Source organism: Podarcis bocagei (genome assembly GCF_964188305.1).
Source record: "Podarcis bocagei genome assembly, chromosome: 10".
Taxonomy (NCBI): Eukaryota; Metazoa; Chordata; class Lepidosauria; order Squamata; family Lacertidae; genus Podarcis; species Podarcis bocagei.
In genome coordinates, this window is record NC_138135.1 from 28,157,371 (window position 1) to 28,174,293 (window position 16,923).

General features: G+C 40.0%; 1 protein-coding gene across 1 annotated transcript in view; it reads right to left on the minus strand.

Moving 5' to 3' along the window:
* NUAK1 (NUAK family kinase 1) overlaps window positions 1-16,923 on the minus strand; it is a 61,518-nt gene that overhangs the window by 10,904 nt on the left and 33,691 nt on the right. Inside the window, exons 3-6 of the mRNA XM_081210815.1 lie at window positions 7,897-8,048; window positions 7,246-7,311; window positions 2,292-2,411; window positions 1,803-1,935 (exon numbers count right to left, since the gene is read on the minus strand). Of these exons, the coding sequence (XP_081066941.1) occupies window positions 1,803-1,935; window positions 2,292-2,411; window positions 7,246-7,311; window positions 7,897-8,048 (471 nt within the window). The remainder of the gene's footprint in view (window positions 1-1,802; window positions 1,936-2,291; window positions 2,412-7,245; window positions 7,312-7,896; window positions 8,049-16,923) is intronic.

Consider the following 16,923-nt stretch of genomic DNA (forward strand, 5'->3'; position numbering starts at 1 on the left):
CTCTGAGAGGCAAGGCAAGCCCCAAGGCACAAAAAACAAGCTGGTGGGTGAGGGGCTACACCAATCAGAACCATGCGTTCTTCGAGTGGCTGTTCGCTCTTTCAAGTCTGAATACTTCATCAGTATGTATGGAGGGGGGAGAGGAGGAGAGAGAGTGAGAGAGTCAATTTTATTTCATTTTTTCATCACAAGGCAAAGGACAGGACCCACAGGCTTCCCTTGAGCAAGGCATCTTGAGAACCTATTTTTCCCCATTTGGGATGGAGACTCGCAAGGAAAGGAAGAGAGAGTTCTGGAGGCTTCTATTGAAACGCTTGGGAAATCCTTTGCAGCTGGAATGACTAGCAATCCAATACATTCTGGGTTGTGTTCAATCCTACTTAAAAGAAGACCCACTGAAATTGATTGGTTCTGAACTAATAGCCATGTCTATTAAGTCCAATGGGTCTGTTTTGAGTAGGACTAGCACTGAATACCACCCACTTATGCAGGAATACATGGGTATTGATAATGATAATGAAATGGGTGGGGAGGGGAGGGAGAATTTTGGAAGCTTTTGTTGAAATGCAATGAGTTATTGGAGAGAGGGGGCATATTTATTAAGCCCTTTTCTCTTGTTGGCCTCTCTAACTTCAACTTATTCAGAGGCAGACTGCCTCTAAACTGGAAGGTTCCATGTAGCAATCAATTCTCAGATATATTTCCTTTTCCAGGTTCAAAGGCCATCTTTCCTCTGAATATGAAGAAGAGAAAAAACAGAAAATAATTATTGTCCTCAAGCCCTACTTTGCTTGCACCCAATTACCACTCTGGGAAGCAGGAAGCTGGGCCTGATGGACCTTTGACATGATCCAGAATAGTTGATCTTATAATCAAAACGGTCCCTGCTCTCCTTTAAATAAAATATTTTTCTGTCTGGTTTCTTGAGTCCAGTTTATTCTTATTGTTGCTCACTTATGAACACAACTCATTGCTACAAGAACCTCAGCAAACTCCACCGTTCTCAAGCTTGAAAATTTTTATTCTACAACCAGCAGAAAAATGAAGCAATTTACTCTTCTCTTCAGCCCAACTCTCAATTCAACCCATGATAAACACTGCAGATTATATCAAGTCAAAGGCTACCACTGTGATCAAATGGTCAGTCTAAAATTATTAAATTTGCCGCCGTGTCATCAGCCACCTCCTGTATACTACAAAGCTTGGAGAACCTGTGGTACTCCAGATGTTTGACTAAGACTCCCATAAATCCCTGGCTGCACTAGCAGGGGCTGTTGGGAGTGGGAAGTTCAACATCTGGAGGAGCACAGGTTCCCCTTCCCTGGGATTCTAGAAGCCACGCAATTATTGTTATTGATGGTAGACATGGGACCAAATTCTTGGGATAATGATTTGCTCCTCCAGGGCTATTCATCGTTTCCTTGGTATTTTTTTTATGTATACTGCTGTGCAAAGTTACCAGGACTGATATGAATCACTACTGTGTATCATTTTACAGCTTGTCCCACCAATTCCATTTGCAAAAATGAAAAAACTGTCTGCTGTCTTAGATGTAGCTGAAGAAAGGGGGCAAAGTTTCCTGAAAGCAATAAAATCTACTAACATAGAAATCCTCTACGTTTCCCAAACAGTCATTATTTTTTTTAAAAAAAGCTGAAATTAGGAAGTAATTTGAGAACCACCTGCCCTTTGTCATTTATCTTACCATTATCCTAAGACTTCCATAAACCTAGGACTAGCAAATAGGTAAAACTAATCATTATTGTATCATTTTAATTCACTGTGCCAGATCTTTTTGATACCTGAGGGCTGTGTTGGCTCACGATATTCTCCGCTGCTGATCTGCCTGATTAGATTTTTGTGATCAAAGCCATCAAAGGGCATGGTTCCATAAACGAGGGTGTAAAGCAGTACACCGAGAGCCCAGCTGTCAACCTAAAGGAAAGAGACAAGAAACATAACAGACAGAAAAGTGGTCACCTGAAGTCTATGACATTCAAAGAAACATTGAACATCCAGCAATGCTTAATATCCTACAGATATGACAGGATAGCTGCAAGATAATCTGGCATTGTACTTTGTACACAAAACTAATGAAAGCAATATTTTAACAGTTCCTCACGCTAAAGATGAAGAATCTATTTGATTTATCAAGGCCAAGGCTGTGATCATTTAATCAAATTCCAAGCAGTCAAATGCCCCAGACAGGTACCACATTGCAACGTTTTGTTGCAGGGTCTCATGTGTGATAATATTTTCATTTCACTTCCTTTCTTCCTCATTCTGCTTACCTCTGGGCCTCGGTAGGGTCTTCCATTGACAATTTCTGGAGATGCGTACAGTGGGCTTCCACAGAAAGTCTGAAGAAATTTGTCTTTCTGATAAAGATTTGAAAGTCCAAAGTCTGCAATCTGTGAAGACAAATGCAACCAAGTCCTGTAGTGTAACTTACCAAAATGTAAGATAGGGAGTGTGATTTATTGATCACACCAACCTGGGCATTGAGTACCAATATGGGCCCCTGGCTAATTAATCACTTTTCACTTTGATAAAAGCTTTCTCCCGTTGTTCAGTGTGTTTGCTTTGCCATGTATTCCACTTATTCTAAATTCAGTTTTAACTAAGAGATTTTCTAAAATAAATTCCAAGTTTCCCACAGTTTTCAGTTCCTTCTGTTCACCTGCATCTTTTCCCAACTCTACATTACCAATCTGCACAAACATTGGAGAAAACAATGTTGATGTAACTGTGCATCCAATTGCATCAATATTATTCTATTTTATTTATTTTTTTTACTGATGTGCACATGTGGTCCTGTGCATTGGTAAAACACAAAAGATTATTGGCACGCCCATATGATCAGTCACATCAAGTTTGCTTTTCTGTGCTATTTATGAATGACTAAAATGAACACGAGTGTTGGTAAAAACCCCACCCCCAAAAAGCCTAATGCAAACTTTGATACCACTTTAAATACAGTATTTCAACAATACATATGTGAACTTTGGTAGTAGTGGAAGAGAGACATGCAGCAAACTATGGATTCATGATGTACTGTACAAAATTCAGAAATAAAAAACCGGAATGCTGATGGCTATCTAATGCATCAGTTCTACACAAGCAAGTATATGGAAGTCCATATATGGGGAGAAAAATCAGGAAAGCAAAAACAGAATTTCAGAAGCATCCTTAGTAAAAGAATATGAGAATTCACATGAGTTTATTTGCAAGATGTAAAGTTCTAGGCCTTAATCATTTAGAAAGGATTTATCTTTCCTTGTGGTCTTGGTCTTTTTTCCTTCTCTAGGTCATCAGAGGTTGGTACAGCCCAAGACTGGTTCCTGAATGAGGTGGACTTGTACTAAAGAACAGTTTTATTTTATTTTATCTTGGGTAAGATTAGCACATGGCTTTTGTTCTATACCCAGGAGTCAGGATCCAAGTGATCCTTACATTTCGATGAGGAAGTAATTCTCTATCTTGTCAATTAGCCAATGACCCCAAGGAATGTTGCCTTTCTTCTGCAGCACGTGGATGGACTGACTCATTTGCTAGAGTGGCTTGCATTTTTTATGAAATGATTCCCTGAACCTAGAAGGAATTTCTGGATAATCATTACCTGCCGTTGGCATGCTATTATCAGGGTATTACCTAATCTGGAAAGGGTGACTACTTGGTACTACTTTAGAGCAGAGAATTGCACTTGGTGGCCAGTGAGACCCTTTTCATTGCTGTGGTTTATGACTCTTCATTGCCCTGTGCTCCATTATATGCAGTGTACATTACTGCCATTTTGACTTACATCACCTTTAAATACTATCTACTGTATGTAATCCAGTTATACATCTATGTACCAGTTTGTTGGCCGTCACATCTATATTTGTGGTATATCTGTGGTGTATCATCTCAAGTTCATTTGCAACAGGACTTTAAAAACAAACCTGGTATCTCAACTCATATTGTAGTAATCCTTTAGAGGCAAATGTAAGAGGAAAACTATGGGAAAACAGTGTTCTGTAAAACCTTCACTGGCCTAGAATCTCATTAGAAGAAGCTGGTGTACAATTGTAGTCTGCAAATGCATTCTTGGGGCTCAGGTTGCGGTTAATTGTCTTAAATAAATTCCACTTTCTTATCAAATCACTCTGATTGGCTGGCAGGGATTCAGTCTTGAGCTAAAGAACAGTGGTTCGGTCAATCTAAATTTAATCGTTTCAGCATTAGAGATTGTGGAGTAGTCAGTGGAACTGACTTTACTTGGAGAGCATGCCACAGCTCGTGCTAATTCTGATACTGCATGGTACACTCTGCTTAGGACAATCTGTCCCCTAGCATAGTCTACAAAATGCATGAATATCTACATGCATATATAAATATATACCATTTAGGGGGGAAAGCCAGCTCCTAACAGGTATCCATGTTTTCAATTCAGTCATTCAGGAAACAGTGTTTCTATCACGGCCAACTCCCATAATCACAGACTGATGTTTATCAGCTTTTCCCATTAGAGCTGTCATTTTCTCTCCCCCCCCAATATGGGGAAAAATCATAGTAGCCAAGATTCCTTCATGTTCCTGGCACTTAAATGGAGCCAAAGTATTAATTCAAAAAAGGTTTCCAAACAGGGAGGGGTTGCTGCAAAGCCAGACTTTGAATTCCCTTACCTTCGAGGAAATGACTGTTTCCACTACTTACAAAAAACATGATGAAATTTACTCATTTAGTATGAATCCTGCACTCCCTACAAGTACTTGGGCTCAGTGTAAACTGACATTGCTCCTTTACTTCAGTTTGCACCAGCCAAGAAACTGGATCTTTTTCTATTGACTCACAGACTAGCAAACATAGTTGAATTATTGACAAGCGTGTACAATGTTCATGAAACCCAAGATTTGTCTATGGAGTGCATGGTTCTAAACAAATAAAAGAATACTTATAAACACACAGTCAGAGCCCTGTTGATTTCCTTACCAGGTTGATACATTTATCTTGCTTCCCCTTTTCATTTTCCAACATCCCACTGTTTCAATTAAATCTGCATTTTTGTCTTCTGTGGTTATTTAGGAGAGAGAGGCGGTAACTTGGTCAGTTGTTTAATTTAGGAAAAGATTACCATCCTTTGCCTTTGCATCCTTGGGCTTGCTAGCTTCCTAAGTGCCCATTGTATGCTATAGAAAATAACACTTTCAAGGTGCTGTGAGAACTTGTGGGAAACTGTTTAGAGCAAAAAAAGTGCAGCTTGCTGTGGTAAATTCTTGCTGACTTCAAGTTAATAAGAAGTGTAGAAGTGCATCATAACATAGGCAGCAGTCATTTTCCACTATTGAAATTGAGATTAGGAAGAGATTCATACCACAGGATTTTGCAAAGTTTAGGTATTTGTATTCCGGTTCCTGGTAATGTGGGGACTTCCCTTGCATGTAAGCTGGCACTTCCTACAATTATAGAAGAACAATGACATACCCTGATGTCATTGTGCAGTGTAGGAGTGTGTCTGCTAGTGAAAGCTCAACAGCAGCAGCAGCATAGGGCTATAAAACTTCATTTCCACAGAAGGTGATAAGAGCCATGCTCTTTCCACCACTTCACAAAAGATAAACTGAAAGCTAAATCCTTTGCACGGACCACTTGCAAGTTTGATTTTAAATATTTTCATTTGATTTTAAACATTTTCATTTGATACTAAATATTTTCATTTACATATCTGCTTCAACTGATAGGTTCATTCTATCCTAAACATTTCTAATATGCTTTGAAAATCACTGGAAATCTTTTTTAAAAAGTGATCAGGGTTAAATCTTTTACAAAGACAAAAGCAGCGCTATTAACTTGCAAAACGGTGCACTTCTAGTCTCCTAGAAATGTACACTTGCAAATGTTTTCGGAAATGAGGTCTTCCAGATTTACTCAACTGCACATCAATAATTTACAATCCCAGATGTGTTTCCTTGCCAACAAATATTGTTTAGTGAAACAGCAGGGAGGGGAAAGTCCCTGCGATTAATACAGAAACCACAAAAGTAAGATCTAAGCCTACAGTATCAAGGCTGATAGTGGAAGCTTGTTTGATATCAAATGCAGCAGACATGCCTCAGCGGTATGAGAAGATGGAAAGAAGAAGAAAATGAAGCGTCATTTGAGAAAATCCAAATTCTGTCACTGTAATGGGCTCAGTATGACTTTTCAGAAGCAGTAAGTTCCAGTTCAGTGGTATGCACTTTCTTCTTCACCATCAGTTCTTTTATATATGTTTCACTGGCATTGCTGTGAGCCACTGATCTCACAGATGACAAACGAGCACATGCTTAGGACTGTGTTGTTAACTATAAATGCCCCAATTACGTTCTATGTCAGAAACAAAGAATACACCAGGTGTTCATAAACACGCATCAAGGCTAAAGCGTGTATGACATGTAAAGAGCAGAACTTTCAATTGTTGTTCTTTATTTATATCTCATCTTCTCTTCCGCAAAAGTCAAGGTGGTTTATGTGGGGTTTCCTGGTGGTCCCCCTATCTAGGCACAAACCAAACCCAGATCTGCTTTGTGTCACTAAGGTCACTGCTTTTCAAACCATGCCATGGGAAATTTGGTACCGATATAAGAAATGCTTGTATCATATGATTAAGCACCATCTGAGTTTTAAATAGCTGAAGGTGAAACTTGGGAACAGCACTAATTTCCCAGAACAGCATCACACATCTTGTATTATAGCCATTTTTATTTTCCTGGCAGAAAGCATGAAAAGGTCATTCCCATGCTTTCGCTAAGGATTTTTGACATAGTTATGACATCACCGAAAGCAAATCTGAAAGCTATCATTGTGCCTGGAGTTCCAAGGCCATTTCCTAATGAAGGACATGTGCTTTGCTTGAGTTTATTTTGTTACAGGGTTTGCTTATTTGTTAAGATGTGATCAAAAGGATGTTCAGAGGGCTCTAGAGGATGCACTTGAACCTTGAAGACCAAGAACGTTTGTATATTCCCAGCAGCCAGCAAAAATACCACCTGTAAAGTCAATTGTATTCTATGGCGATTCTCCTGTTTCTCCTGTTAATTGCTGTTACTCATCTTGAAGTGACTCCCTTAACTCCCATTAATACAAAAATGTAATGCTGAAGTAGTCAGGAAAAAAATAGTCTCTGCATCTCACTTTTGCAGACACTGAATGGGTTTAGAAGTAGCTCCTGTGATTTTTTTAAAAAAAGTTTTCAGACAATACACAGAGAACAGAAATGACCTTTACCTTAATATTACAGTTGTCGTCAAGAAGAATATTTTCCAGTTTTAGATCCCTATGGACAACACCATTCTGAAACAAGAAAGTAAAGGAAAGAAGGTGAGGAGGGACAGAAAGGAGAATACTGGGTGGATTAAAAAAGCAAGCCACCAGGGTGGTCTTTGCATTTACACTTCAGTCATAACACTTGCAGTCTAGTAACTAGTGACAGGAGATGTATTAGTCACTTGCTGTGTGGTTAAGGGAAGAATGACTGGAATCTCTCCTCCCACAAAGCCTGTAAAGCAGCAGGGGAACTCTTTTCAGAACTCAATTCCAACCCCAGTTCTTCCCTCCTCATTCTTCTCAGGCACCAGAAAACAATATATCTCAATACTGTAAGTTAGTCCATACAGAAAATCTAGTTCTTCCAGCTTCTGGCTTTTAGACAGGGCGAGTTATATCCCTAAAAGTGTGCTCTGGCTTTCAAATATTAATGTCTCAATATATTCCCACACCACAGTTTTTAAAGATTTGTTAAAGAACTCAGAAATCTGCTGTGGATTTTAAGTTGTCATGTGGGATTGCAAGAACCTCCCCACTTTAAAAACAAACTCAGTTAAGGTATTTAAAAGGGAATAAATGGAAATTTACAAAATAAGTTAATCCTTTGCTCACCTTGTGGCAGTAATGCACAGCAGAAACAATTTGCCGGAAGAAGTGTCTTGTCTCCCGTTCATTCAGCCTTCGTCTCTCACTGATATAATCATACAGTTCCCCTTTGCTTGCATACTCCATGATGATCACAATTTTATCTTTGTTCTCAAACACTAGAGATAAAAAACGACAACTGCATTTTTAATTTTTTAGGTTTAAGCATTGAACACACAAAACACACATAATCAGCCTTGAAAAGGGAGGGAGCATTGCTCTTCTCTGCTGAATTCCCATCTGCATCAGACCAGTTTCTTCCATGCTGCTACCCTGGAGTGCCTTTCACTGCCCTTTGAACCTGGGTTTGGCAATAATGGTTGCTTTGCACTGATTTTGATAGAAAAATAGTGCAGTATTGTGGCAGCTGGAACATCTGCACATGCACTCTCCCTCGCACAAAGCACACACCCTTTCTTCAATCAATTATCCTTTTAGCTAGGAGAGAGGAAGCAAGAAAGCAATGTAGACCCAGTTACCAGGAAGACTGAAGAAACTGATTGTTATTTATCCAAGGCAACGATGCATTGGTTCCAGAAGGTTTAGAGGAATATAGTGAACTATCCATATAATATTTAATGTACTTCCAGTGTTTGAACGTGGTCTGGTACAGTCAAGTACAGGGATTTCCAACTGAGAGCAGCAAATGAGTTATTTAACATAGGTCAACTACAAATTTAAACTACCCCATCTTTACTTGGTCATGCTGTTGCAACAGGGGAAAACCTAAGTATTACAAGCACAGGCATGTAGTCCATACATGCAAGACATTGATTGATTGCTGATGCATTCCTAGAGCGGAAAAAGGCAAATTTCAAAATAATGGGTTTTTGTGGGTAACACTTGAAAGGTACTTTGTGGAAGATCACATAATAACTGAGGATAATTAAAGACATTTCTTGAAAAGAACCTTTCATTTCTGAGTTTTTACATACTGTTATAATCTGGCTTTTACTGTTTTCTGCAGCTCCTGTTTTATTTATATGTGGCTGATTATGGCGTTTCTTTGTTGGTTTACTGGCTTAAATTTATGTTAGCCACTCCAACAGACTTCTGTTGGAAGGGGGGGTATAAATTCCCCATATAAATAAGCAATCTCAGACAGTCTTACTCTGATCCATTTTGAATTGCTTTAGCTGCCATAGAATACTTTTTCTTCTCTGTTCTCAATTCATCGGGTACATGGGAAACATTGTTCCGTGGCATAAAGAAAAGACTGTTTACTTCTTCAAAGATTTATTATTGATTCATACAATATACAGAGACATCTCCTTGAACCAAGGTTGCACTGGGCAGTTCTTCCATGCTACAGTAATAATCCTAAAGTGATAGAATTAGTGATACAACCAGTGCACAACTGCAGGAAGGCTCAGCCAATGAACATTTAAAGAATGCGAAACAAAAAGTTCTCAACAATAAGCCTGTAGCTTCATGGGCTTTGGCATATGTCTCTTCACACTTGTAGAAGACAAAGGATTGCAGTTTTTTTTCTGCCCCATTACAATGTTCAGTAAAATTCTCTCTCTCTCTCTCTCTCTCTCTCTCTCTCTCTCTCTCTGTGTGTGTGTGTGTGTGTGTTAGTTAGGAAGCAGACAGATAAACACTGGCTGCTGACTAGAGGATTGTCTAACAGCTTGTGAAGCACTGATTCATTCCAGTGATTACATCCTCATTAACAATGAACTTTGGAAGCTATATGAGGTGACTGTGGACGGATTAGACTGCAGCATCAAAATTGATAGGCTAAAGTAATTTTATCACCCTACTCCAGTCCTTACTGACAAAAATGACTAAGGTACAGTTTTTAACAAAATTGTAAAAGCACAGAAAAAAATCTATCACCTTCTAGATCTGGAACACCACATTAGCCACAATCTAGTCACTATACAGGGGACGCGGGTGGCGCTGTGGGTTAAACCACACAGCCTAGGACTTGCCGATCAGAAGGTCGGCGGTTCGAATCCCCACGACGGGGTGAGCTCCCATTGCTCGGTCCTTGCTCCTGCCAACCTAGCAGTTTGAAAGCGAGTCAAAGTGCAAGTAGATAAATAGGTACCGCTCCGGCAGGAAGGTAAACGGCGTTTTTTGTACGCTGCTCTGGTTCGCCAGAAGTGGCTTAGTCATGCTGGCCACATGACCCAAAAGCTGTACGCCGGCTCCCTCGGCCAATAAAGCGAGATGAGAACCGCAACCCCAGAGTCGGCCACGACTGGACCTAATGGTCAGGGGTCCCTTTACCTTTACTTTAGTCACTATACAGTACAGTAGTTCAGCTGTCATTAACAGAACATACTAAATGTATTGGGGCCACACGCTGAAATCTTTGTTGCCACTGAAGTTTACATTCTTTTTATTTTACTGGAGTGAATTAATTATTCCAAGATGCAAATGCTGCAATACTATATAAGAATATACTAGGCACTGCACATATATGCAAATACTATCTACGCTGACTGACAACAGCATTCCAAGATTTCTGGCAGAGCTGGCCCTGCTACTTGAAATACTTTAATTAGTGCTACCCCTGATTTAACTTATTTTTTCAACATGCAAAGCAAGTGTTGTGTCACACAGCTATGGTCTCTCCTCAACAGTACCTGGAGAAGGGCTTTCATCATGCTAAACATATGTTCCATAAAATTTGAGATATCACTGCAATGCTCATATAATGCCATACTGTAATTTATAACACTACACTGAGAGATGTTCTGGTATTCCCCTAACACTTACATGCATTTGTTTAGACACAGTATTATTTATTCCAAATAATTATGAGATAAATAAATGCTATGCCCTTTTAAGACCTAATATTTAAGCTGATGATAGACTAATTGCTTCAGTATAACTATTTGGAATGCTTATTTCCCTCTGTATTTTTACTACATTTGATTTATGACCTGCCATTCTAATGCAGGTAATTCGAAAGCTGGGACAGTTTCTAAAGTAGTTCTGTACAGTTGCTGCCACCACCTTGCTCACAGAAACAAATTTAATGAGGAACGGCTGCTTGGCTTTCTCCCGCTTTTTCGTTTGCTAAAATGGAAATGCCAGACAAAGAAAAACTACCCTGAACCATTCCACAACTGGGAGTCAGCAATTATGATGCACAGCATGTTATTCAGAAAAGGTGCTATGAACCTGCTCACCTGAAAGAGTCTGATCACACTTTTCCCCATAGGGTCCTGTGAGTTCTGACTAAAATCTCTACGAGACCCCTAGAGACTACTCCTCCTCCAGGGGGTTCACTATTGGACAAGATTGCATAGGAAGGTGTGCTATTAGGTCATGTCTGGAACGTCTTCTCCCTAGAAATATCTTTTTTTCCACTGGGGCTTAAAGCAGGAACCTTCAGCTCTGTATGCAGTTTCCCTGCGGAGTGTGTATGTGTACCTTTCAATGCCATGATGCTTCCCAGTAGAAAGTTAGGTCTTTATACAACTAGAAGAAAGTGTTTTATGTTTAAACAACCAATATATTAACTTCCTCCCCTTGATTCTAAGAATAAATGTGCTTGTTTATTCTGATACTGGTATTTTTTTTATTTAAAAAAAATCATGTTTGTGGCCAGGTGGTTTTGACTTGGGATTTTATTATAGGATAAAGAATGTAAAACTGGGGAAGAATTTCCATGCTCATTACCAAAGATGTGTCTGAACTGAAGTACATTTTGTAACCTCTCAATCCATTATTCTCCATCACATCTCCTTGTACTATCATAACTCCTGAATGCATTTTGTCAGCTATATTTAGAAGGCTTGAAATGATGAGTTCAGCTTCTATTCGGAGCTCCAAACTTCGAAGGAAACTTTGCTAGTACACAGACTTCTCTTCTTGTTCAGAACTTTGGAATTTCACTGCATCCAATGAGGCATAATTTTCCTCTTAAAAACATACTTGCTCATGAAAAAGTAGAAACTCTTGTGAGGCAAGCTGAAAATAAGAGTTTATATGTGAAAAGGTAGAAACAGTATGTGTATACTGATGGGACAAGCACAAGCTAAGAAAAGCAAAGAAAAAAGCTATACATTATTTTGGCTACATTTTTTATACACTGGCTAGGTTTTTTCCCAACTGTTTGTTTGTATATGTTTAAAATGGGAGTAAAACTATTCCCACGTCCCACTTTATTTCTGTTTCTGGAATCCTAAATTGAGAATAAAAGCTGTAGTTGTACGGTATTTTTCTAAACCGACATCCACCTTGAGGACTGAATGCTTTCCGTTTACATGTAACCCCAGGATAAGAATTTTAGTTTGTTGTTTTAAGAGAGGCAGCCAATCTCTTCACATTGGAACCATCTGAATTCTCCTCATGCCTTTGCTCTATATCAGAGCAATCTCCTAAATTAGTTCCAGTATGTTGACATTCCTTCCATCTGGTGTCTTTCCATAAAGTGGTATTTTTATTACCCTCCTTACAGCAGCAGACAGAAGTACCTTTGCAATGATACAAAGTGGTCTTTTATTAAAGGTCAGCCAAATCAGAGCAGCAAGTGAGTTGGTCTTTAATTTTAGGGACAGATGATAGAATAACCTTCTCATTCAATAAAATCATCTGAAAACTACTCAGTTTAAAGAATATATTTTTAAAAAAAAATACATCTGAATAATGGAAAACCATTCATAAGATCTAAAATCACTTGTATGCCATCTACTCAGATCTAAGTGGAAAGCATTTTTAGGCCTTTGATTTAAATTAAAGGTAAAGGGACGGTTAAGTCCAGTCGCGGACGACTCTGGGGTTGCGGGGCTCATCTCGCTTTACTGGCCACGGGAGCCACTTCTGGTGAACCAGAGTGGTGCACGGAATCGCCGTTTACCTTCCCGCCGGAGTGGTACCTATTTATCTACTTGCACTTTGACATGCTTTCAAACTGCTAAGTTGGCAGGAGCTGGGACCGAACAACAGGAGCTCACCCCGTCGCGGGGATTTGAACCGTCGACCTTCTGATCAGCAAGCCCTAGGCTCTGTGGTTTAGACCACAGTGCCACCCATGTCCCTTTGCTTTAAATTACACTGATATAAAAAAACAACCAAAAAAAACCTTGTTAAGTAAGTGATTAAATTGCAGGAGTCTTAAGTTAAAGACACACAGACAAATATTTTCCCTGTTAACACATACTATCCAAATCCAATAAAACATACTAAGTTTAAGCATAATTTTAGGGGAGAAATGAGAATGGTGCTATTTAGCCAACCAAATCAAGCACAACACACACACACACACACACCTTTTTGTACTAGCATGATCTTTGCCAGTTTACCCAATCATATAATCCAGTTTACTGGATTCAAGCTGGAAGCTATTAAAATTGCATTGCATGTGAAGTCCACCCCACTAAATCTGAGTGTATTTGAGCTAAAGGTAAAGGTAAAGGTACCCCTGCCCGTATGGGCCAGTCTTGCCAGACTCTAGGGTTGTGCGCTCATCTCACTCTATAGGCCGGGAGCCAGCGCTGTCCGCAGACACTTCCAGGTCACGTGGCCAGCGTGACAAGCTGCATCTGGCGAGCCAGCGCAGCACACGGAACGCCGTTTACCTTCCCGCTGGTAAGCGGTCCCTATTTATCTACTTGCACCCGAGGGTGCTTTCGAACTGCAAGGTTGGCAGGCGCTGGGACCGAACAACGGGAGCGCACCCCGCCGCGGGGATTCGAACCGGCGACCATGCGATCGGCAAGTCCTAGGCGCTGAGGTTTTACCCACAGCGCCACCCGCGTCCCAAGCCACCCGCGTCCCTTGACTTGTCCCTTGTCCCTTGTACTTGAGCTACAGTGTGGCTATTCTAATCTTTAATTGTGGCCATAAAGGATATTCTCCTTACTTTGAGAATCAGAGACTGCCTCAACTAAATGCAGAATACTGTACTGGGTTGTATGGATTTTCCTGCCTCCCACCGCCCCCCAAAAAGGCAGTTGGGAATGTTCCAGTGATTAGTTTGGCTAGTGCTGCAAATATTTTGAATTAATAATTAATGATGGATCCCATCATTATCCAGATCCTGTCTGGGTAATAGAAAAGATACCTTCCTGCATTCTGTTATACTGCTTATTTCAGAGATTCCTGAAGCAAGAGAAATATGTGAATGGGGCCTAGCTCTAGGAGGCCCATGCTGGGTCACAGTGTATAACATAAAAAGTATATTTAGAAAAGAACACAAATTCTTTTGCGTTAGCTGTGTGTTGTGCTAGCTTTCCCCCCCACTTTCGTAGCCTGGCCTCCTTACAACAAGCGAGTATTATTTAGGTGTTAAAGTATATTGAATGCAAGGAAGTCAAGGACTATGGAGCGTGAGACTCTGGAGGTTAGTTTAGTTTATATTACTTCAATTCCCAATCACTAGCCTCTAGGAAAATCTATATTATAATCTTGGGTGTTATCAAATGTAAACAATGGAAATAATATAGCTAATGCCAAAGGCTGAAATAAAAAGGAAGTGGGTTAGATAACTGTAGTTAGATGGTATTGCTAATGATAAAGTAACAAAATCAAACAATTGGCATTCTGCATTGAATACACTGAGGACAATGTCAAAAGTTTCCACATCTTTGTTGTTTTTATATACACATTTTAGTCAGTTAGAGAAAGGACACTTCTGAATCAGACCATGGGCATTCAGAGAGGAATGGTATATGGTTTTTTCATTTTTAAAATATAGAATGGCAACAGAAAGAATTACATTCAACATGCCATCTTCATATAAATTAATGAGCCTGGTACTTTATACATACATTCCATTTATGTGAAGTAGTCTTCAGTCTGTTAAACGATCTACATCTCAGCCCCACTGGGTACCTGGACAACTGTTTCCACAGAGCAGCACCTTGTTCCCTGGCAGTAATGCTGCAGGGTCCCCCCATGTTGCCCCCATTGTTATTTGACATCTAAGCCACTGGGTATGGTAATCATAGAGTTTGGAGATCAGTGATATCAGTCACTGCACTCTATGGAGGGCTACCCTTAAAGATGGTAAAGAAACTGCAGCTAGTCCAGAATACCACCCCAGGGTATGAAGGAGTCCTCCAGTGCAGAGCCATCTTACACTGGTTTTACATTATCTACACTGGCTGCCTATGTTACCATGCCCAATTTAAGTTGTTATTATTAACATGCCAAGCCCTGAAGAACTTAGGACCTAGGTATTTGATGGAGTGCCTCTCTCCATATCAACCTGCTCTGGTGGGAAAGGGTGGGTGGGTGTGCTTCTTGCAGTCCCATTTGTTGCATGTTGCATGCTGTATTGGGACCAAAGACAGGGCATTTTTTATTATCATGCCCAGACTCTAGAATGTGCTCCCTGAGAATGAGTGGCAACACCATTGAGGGGCTTCCATTGCCTAATCAACACGTTTCTTTTCATTCAGCACTTTGGAGATTCTGGTTGGTTTGCTCTAGCGGTTGTAATTGCTTGCACTGCGATATTGCTATTTTATGGCTTTTAGTTGTATTTTGTTTTAATGGTTGGTGTTGTTGGTATCATCATTAGTATCCCAGCTTTCTCCAGTGTGGATCCTAAGACAATGTACATAGAGGCTCCTAGGCAGACATTGCTTATTCTTCTCCAGGCATTGATCTGAGCCAGACTAGCTTAACCTTAGCAAGGTTGCTGCACCAAATGGTTTCAGACCATGCTTTGAGACTTACAAATTACTTCCAGATTTGGTCTTTGCCAAATCTGGATTACACTCTTGCATTTACTCTTTTGCTCAAAGCATAAAAATAGATACAAAATTATGGGGGTATGCATTTCTGGCAATTTGGTTTTACATCTTCCTGTGACAGTAGCATACTGGATCTCGTATGGCTGATTACGGTGGTACCAAATCCAGCAAAGTGTGGTTTATTCATCATGTGAACGTAGGGGCAGTCTCACATTAACGGGAATATTTATCAATCCACTACAAGGCCAGGACTTTAGATTTGAATTCATTTCTGCTGCACCATTTAGCACATATTAGCTTCTTTAAACATTTATTTTTCACACAGCCATCATACAATGGAACTAAGAAGGACATTTCCAGGGCTGAAAGGATTCTAACTGCTAGTATGGCTGTGTAGGAATAAGGAACTTCAGGCTACATTTGTTTTCAGGTTTTAAACTGAAATAAAGTGCTGCCAGATGGGACATTATTCTGAGGTTAGCAAGTCCACAGAATAATGTTCCTGCTCAAAAAAATTTAACTCTTGAACATAGGGATTTCAGGGGGTGAAAGGTAAAAAGAGCTTTGCTTTTTAAGTTAAAATTTATGTTCTGAAAATCAGAACACTTCTGGAAAAGTCAGCTTAATCTACTCAGTCCTTAAAAAATTACTTGAAAGCACTTCCCTTCCAGCTGCAGTCAAAAGGCTGCCAATTAGAGTCCTGTGGAGAGGATGGAATTTCTCCTGATTCCTAACTGTGGATCTGCCTCTTGCAGATAATCCAGGAGATAAATTCATTTTGATCAAGTTACAAAAGGAATTCTGAAACAAGAAAGCCTGTTTACATACATGTGGATTTTGGCCACCATTGAAAACGGGTGGTTTGTATTGACATTGAGTTGACAAATGCAGAGGTTAATCACCTTTAGCCAAACAAGGTCAAAAGGGTACCCAAACATGGATCCTGTTTAAGGAAAGCAAGTGTTTGGAATCTTGATATAAAGACCTTACAGCAAAAAACAGTGCTCACACCAGCAAGTCTCGATACATCCATTAACCAGTAGTCTTCAATGTTTCCAGATGCAGAACCGTAGAATCATAGAAACATAGAGTTGGAAGAGACCACAAGAGCCATCGAGTCCAACCCCCTGCCAAGCAGGAAACACCATCAGAGCACTCCTAACATATGGTTGTCAAGCCTCTGCTTAAAGACCTCCAAAATAGGAGACTCCACCACACTCCTTGGCAGCAAATTCCACTGTCGAACAGCTCTTACTGTCAGGAAGTTCTTCCTAATGTTTAGGTGGAATCTTCTTTCTTGTAGTTTGGATCCATTGCTCCGTGTCCGCTTCTC